Genomic DNA, 6,154 nt, shown 5'->3' with positions numbered 1-6,154 from the left:
ATGCCTGGCTACTTTTTGCTTTTTGTAGAAACAAGAATAGTTTTTCTATTTTAAGTAGAGACAGGGTCTCACTCTTACTCAGGCTAGTCTCAAACTTCTGAGTCCAGGCTATCAACCCTCCTTGGCCTCCCAAAGTGATAATAGAATTATAGGTATGGCTGGACAAGGTGGCTCACACCTGTCATCCTAGCCCTCTGGGAGGCTGAGGCAGATAGATGGATTGTTTAAACTCAGGAGTTCGAGGCCAGCCTGTGCAAGAGTGAGATTCTGTCTCTACTAAAAATAGAAAAACCTCGCCGAGTATGGTGGCATATGCCTGTAGTCCCAGGTACTCACTGGAGCCTGAGGCAAGAGGATTGCTTTAGCCCAGGAATTTGAGGTTGCTGCGATCTATGATACCACAACACTCTAGTTTGTCTCAAAGAATAAAAAAAAAAAAAGCCAAGATAGGCAATCTTTTGGCACCTACCAGTTTGACTTTGAAATACACAATTTAGGTTTATTACGAATAATGGTGATATGGCTCTGCGCCTGTGGCTCAAGCGGCTAAGGCGCCAGCCACATACACCTAAGGTGGCGGGTTCGAATCCCCAGCCCGGGCCTGCCAAACAACAATGATGGCTGCAACCAAAAAATCGCCAGGCGTTGTGGCGGGCGCCTGTAGTCCCAGCTACTTGGGAGGCTGAGGCAGGAGACTCGCTTGAGCCCAGGAGTTGGAGGTTGCTGTGATTGTGATGCCATGGCACTCTACCCAGGGGGATAGCTTGAGGCTCCGTCTCAAAAAAAACAAACGAATAATGGTGATATAAATATGATTTTATATGCCTTCTGGGGAAACATAATGTATGCATACCTATTGGATATATGTTGAGTGAAGTTGCTGAGTCATGGGGTATGCATAAAGTATTAATATTAACTATTATTTTTATTAGGCATTATTGTCATGTTATTATCTGTCATTATTAGTAGTAGCTCTTTTTTTTTTTTCTTAGAGACAGTCTCACTTTGTCGCTCTCTGCTCTTAGTAGAGTGCCGGGACGTCACAGCTCACAGCAACCTCCAGTTCTTGGGCTTAGGCAATTCTCTTGCCTCAGCCTCCTGAGTAACTGAGACTACAGGCGCCCACCACAACACCTGGCTATTTTTTTTGTTGCAGTTTGCCAGGACCAGGTTAGAACCCACCACCCCTCAGTATATGGGGCTGGCACCCTACTCACTGAGCCACAGGTGCTGCCCAGTAGTAGTTCTTAATATTAGCTATTATTATTTCAGTTGCAATTAGTTACCATTCATGGCCTGCAGTTAAGATAAGTGGATGCCTAAGTAGCTTTGCCTCTTAGAGAAGTCCCTGAGGGATGGGGGTGGGATCCCTATATACAGGGCAGTCCAGCCTTTGGAGACCTTTGGCCCATTAATGTGGCCTGGCATACTAGGCTCTTTGTAAAGAGGAATGAAGGTCATTTGTGATCTAGGCAGCTCCCCTTCTTGAGGATCTGAACCAGAATTTCCAGAAAGAACCCAGAGGTGTTGGTCAGTGGGTTGGCGTGTGGCTCGTGATGAGCTAACTCAAAGGGAACACAGAGCCAGGTCCACCTTCCTTCAGCCTGATCCACCCCCTGCCTTTGTCCAACGCTGAGTCCAGCTACCTGCAACACCTCTGGACACTGCCAGAGGCCTTCCTTGAGCAACTGGTGGCTGAAATGCAGTGTCCCCCACCAATCACCAGCATTGGAAGCCCATGTCATCAGACCTCACAGCAGAGGAGGACATTCACTTCTGGTTCCACGTCCAAAACCTTTATTTTCAAAAAATGTTTGTGCCTGCACAACAGGAGAATGTTGTGGGGTGTCTGCAGTTGCCATAGTGAAACTGGCAGGACTGAATAGGTCACCAGAGCCATACGATAAGGACTGGGAAGGTGACAACAACTATAAGGCCTGGGGCCACAACAGGGGAAGACTTTGAGAATGACCACTTGGATAACTTGGGTGTCTGATGTGTTGGAATCTTGGTTAATTTCTGGTCTGAAACCAGTGATTGTCTCTGATGCTGACGTGGGATGACGGAGTGGCAAGAACTGTCCAGCTGCTCATCTGGAAATGTGTCCTCCAAGGGGCTCTGCCACTTGTTTTCCTCCCGTACCTAGAAGTAGAAATTAGAGCTCAGCAACATCCATAGCTGTCCCCTCCACACATAACTTGCTCAGACCCCTGGGCAACTCTCTTGCCCACCCCAGCGTACCTGTTCCACTTGTCCAAAGACCCGGAGCAGGTTTCCACGAAGGACGCCCTGAAGCTCTTCCTCACTCCAGCCACGACTCAGCAACTCTTCTATCAGTACTGGGTATGTGGACACATCCTCCAGCCCCTGAGGGAACCTGTGTGGCCACCAGCCAGCCAAACAGCAGCTCTCAGACTTGGTTCCCTGATCCTGACTCAGTACCAGAGTCCAGAGTCCATGAAACCCCAGCCCTGGTCCGACAGGGGAAATGGAGATTTGGACAGAGTAGGTATTTGTCCTTGCTGTTCATCCTTGAAGGTGGCCTCAAACCTCTTTGAATATGTCAAAATTCATTGAATTATACTATTAAGATCTATGCTTTTCACTGAATGCAATGAATTCCCCCACTTAAAAAATGAAGAAGAAAACTTTGTTTGGAACTGGGCTGACCCTGTAAGCATAGTCCTAGCCATGGGCAGAGAAGATGGCCAGCAGCCAACAGTCTTCTCAGAGCAAGTGGACTCCTGGGGCTGAGGGTGGGGGCGTATGTTGGGCAGATGAGCTCTGTCTGGTGGCTTAGCCAAATATTATGTTCTAGAGTAGGGCCTCTGGGATGAAGAGGGACAGGAGAGCCCAGGAAACTGACCCTAGCAGTGGGGAGATGCCAGGGGTCAAGGCCTAATGGCCAAAAACACCATAGCATGGTGGGCATGGTGACTATGAGGGCCACACCACTATATAGCCAGCCCCAAGATAAGCCACAAGGAAGCACTCACTGGCCAGCCCCATCATAATCTCCACCAATCCCGATGAACCTGGAACCGATGACTGCCTTGATGTGGTCGAAGTGATCTGGAGGGATGGAGAGTTAGCTGTGTGAGGCTTCCAGGGCAGGGGTGTCACTGGGCCTGGACCCTACTGAGTCCCCTTCTTGCAGCCTGTAGGCCATGCAGGCAAATTCCTTCATGGCCTGGCACCCCGTGTGGCAACTTAAGGTGCCTGAAATTTGACCTGAACTGATTCTAGATGGCTCTAGAATGAACTTCAGTTTTAAAGTGGATCTCCAGGGGCAGCGCCTATGGCTCAGTGAGTAGGGCACTGGCTTCATAGGTGTTGTGGCAAGTGCCTGTAGTCCCAGCTACTTGGGAGACTGAGGCAAGAGAATTGTCTAAGTCCAAGAGCTGGAGGTTGCTATTAGCTGTAACGCCACGGCACTCTAGCAAGGGTGATAAAGTGAGACTTCGTCCCTAAAGAACAAACAAACAAAAAAACCCAAAAAAACCCCCAATAAAGTGGATCTCCAAGGCAACCCATTTGGGCCACTTCCCTGCCTCTAGTCTCCTTGAGAGACTGGGGCGGGGGTCTCCTTTCCAGTTGTGTAGAAGATGAGAGATAAAAAATACAACTAACAAAGACCCCAGAGATTTAAGGGGCTGCCCAGGCCCTTGGCCAGAGGCAGGGGAAAGGTGCTTTGGTAGCCCCTGCAGCAATGCAGATGGTTGGCACCTGAGCGTTCTATCTGATTACCAGGCTTGTTTGCAGCCATCAGTATCGCAGTGTTGACTCTGTTGCTCTAGGTCCATGTGGTACCAAGGTGCTATATACTATCTATCCATCAGTGGACTTTGGGTCACACCATTGGGATTGTCCTGAGGTCCTCCTGAGGCTTCAGGTCCAAATCATAACCGTTCAGAGAGCTGGCGGGTGGGGTGGGCTTACCTGCCACAGTGGACACATTGGCTAACTGGTTGCACTGCAGCACTCCCATAGACAAAGATACCATCACGATGCCACCATTCTTTTTCTGCAGGGATGGTCAAATGGACACTTAGCTCCCCTCCCCCCCAGCAAACCACATGCCTGCTAAGCCTCTGAGCCTCCAAATGAAGGTGTTCAGCCTTGGCCTCTGGGGTGGGAGGAGAATTCACCTCTCTGGGTTTGTGTGAATGGAAGAATTTAGGCCCCGCTTTGTGTAGAAAAGTCTTGGCACTGGCTTTGAAGGGTAGAAAAATACTTATCATCTAGAACCTCCCAATCCTGGATTCAAGAATTCAGAGGCTGGGGACTGGGGAATTATGGGGAAGAAGATGTTCAGCCTGGGGTTTGAGGGAGTAGGGGTTCAGGTTCAAGAGCTCCTGGTTTGAACCTCTTGCTTTAGGCTCTAGGGCCGGGGAGTTTCTCACCAGAAGCTGTAGGATGTCATCAGGAACATTTCGAGCATTGTTGCACACACCCCGGGCTGCCGAGTGGGAGAAGATCACTGGTGCCTGTGACACTTCCAGGACCCGCTGTGCCACAGCGTCCGAGGCATGGGACAAGTCTACCATCATGCCCAGGTGGTTCATTTCTTCAACCACCTTCTGCAGGGACAGGTTGGGAGGAATGCATTAGGGATGCACATGTGTCCATGTTTGTAGGAAATGTGTGTACATTTGTTTATAGTACAATATGAACCAGGAGTCTCACCTCTCCAAAGCTGGTCAGTCCACTGACATTATTGTAGAAAGGGTGAATACCCTTAGCTGAGCTCTCTGCCCTGCAGAATGGCCAGAAAGTAGTCTGACTGGTGGCCATGCCTTGGCCACAAAATCCTAGCGTTTCTACCCATCCTCCATCCCTGCAACCCTCTGGGGCAAAAGCATACACCCACAGTGGGCTGTATCTAGGAACAGAAGGGCCCTGCTGGTATCCAGTGTTGTTCTATGAACCCCAGAATCCTAGCTCCCCTCCCTACTCCAGGGTCAGTGTCAGATCCCAGGGCGAAAGGTTGGTCTGGGCCAACTGTATGACCTTGGGGAGAGCCCTGCCCAGTAGGTCCACATCAGCACTGTGCTCACCAGGGTGTGTTGCAGGTGTGAGTGAGTGTTAGGTAGCGCACTCCCAGCACATAGAAGGTACGCAAGACGGAGAGGCTGTTGTCCAGCGAGTGGCCACCTTCCACACCAATGAGGCAGGCCAGTTTCTGGGTATTGTTCAGAGCTGGAGGCAAGTAGGTCAGGTGATGACTTTCAAGGGCTGGATTAATTCAGTCAAGTCCCTAACACTCACCACCAACCCACCTACCTTTAACTGAGGTCACCAGCTCCAGCTCAGGATAGGAGGTACACATACGGCGAATGAGGTCAACCTGCTCCAGGGTGAGGCGTACAGCATCCCTGTCCTGAGTCTGGCATGGGACATAGGCCGACCAGAACTGGGGAGAAAGCCGGGGATTAGTTGGCATGGGAAGGGGCTACTTTGGGGCTCCCTGGGCTTCCCCTTTATTTATTTATTTTTTGGCTGGGGCTGGGTTTGAACCCGCCACCTCCACCAAATGGAGCTGGCACCCTACCCTTTTGAGCCACAGGCACTGCCCCCTCCCTGGGCTTCTCATGGGCTCCACAGCACCCAGTGGTTCTGGAGGCCACATGGCATGCATGGCTAGGTGTCGGAGACTTTCATGCCCACCAAGCAGGCTCACTGCAGGCCCTGCAGCATCTGGTATCTACATCGTGGCACTTTGGGGATCACCATGGTAACTGAGTTCCCATGTGATTAATTTGTATCTCTGAGGCCCGGTGTGGTGGTTATAATCCTATAATCCCAACTCTCTGGGAGGCTGAGGCAGGTGGATTGCCTGAGCTCACAGGTTTGAGACCAGCCTGAGCAAGACTGAGAGCCTGTCTCTAAAAAACAGCCAACTGTTGGGTGGTGCCTGTGGCTCACTGGGTAGGGTGCCAGCCCTATATACCAAGGGTGGGGGGTTCAAACCCAGCCCCGGCCAAACTGCAACAAAAAATAGCTGGGCACTGTTGCGGGCACCTGTAGTTCCAGTTACTCTGGAGCCCGAAGCAAGAGAATTGCCTAAACCCAAGAGTTGGAGGTTGCTGTGATCTATGACGCCACAGCACTCTACCGAGGGCGATAGTGAGACTCTGTCTCTAAAAAAAAAAAA

At 50.6% G+C, this 6,154-nt stretch overlaps 1 protein-coding gene across 1 annotated transcript in view; it reads right to left on the bottom strand.

The window, feature by feature from the left end:
• Positions 1 to 1,786: 1,786 nt before the first annotated feature.
• LOC100959582 (dipeptidase 2) overlaps positions 1,787 to 6,154 on the bottom strand; it is a 5,840-nt gene continuing 1,472 nt past the window's right edge. The window contains exons 3-10 of the mRNA XM_003799431.2: positions 5,284 to 5,413; positions 5,058 to 5,199; positions 4,687 to 4,756; positions 4,404 to 4,580; positions 3,940 to 4,024; positions 2,997 to 3,072; positions 2,242 to 2,377; positions 1,787 to 2,142 (exon numbers count right to left, since the gene is read on the bottom strand). Of these exons, the coding sequence (XP_003799479.1) occupies positions 1,888 to 2,142; positions 2,242 to 2,377; positions 2,997 to 3,072; positions 3,940 to 4,024; positions 4,404 to 4,580; positions 4,687 to 4,756; positions 5,058 to 5,199; positions 5,284 to 5,413 (1,071 nt within the window). The 3' untranslated portion in view covers positions 1,787 to 1,887. The remainder of the gene's footprint in view (positions 2,143 to 2,241; positions 2,378 to 2,996; positions 3,073 to 3,939; positions 4,025 to 4,403; positions 4,581 to 4,686; positions 4,757 to 5,057; positions 5,200 to 5,283; positions 5,414 to 6,154) is intronic.

The sequence above is a fragment of the Otolemur garnettii genome, unplaced genomic scaffold (assembly GCF_000181295.1).
Source record: "Otolemur garnettii isolate 467f Iridium unplaced genomic scaffold, OtoGar3 scaffold00151, whole genome shotgun sequence".
Taxonomy (NCBI): Eukaryota; Metazoa; Chordata; class Mammalia; order Primates; family Galagidae; genus Otolemur; species Otolemur garnettii.
Note: the sequence above shows the minus strand (reverse complement) of the source record. Positions and strands in the feature narration are given on the sequence as shown.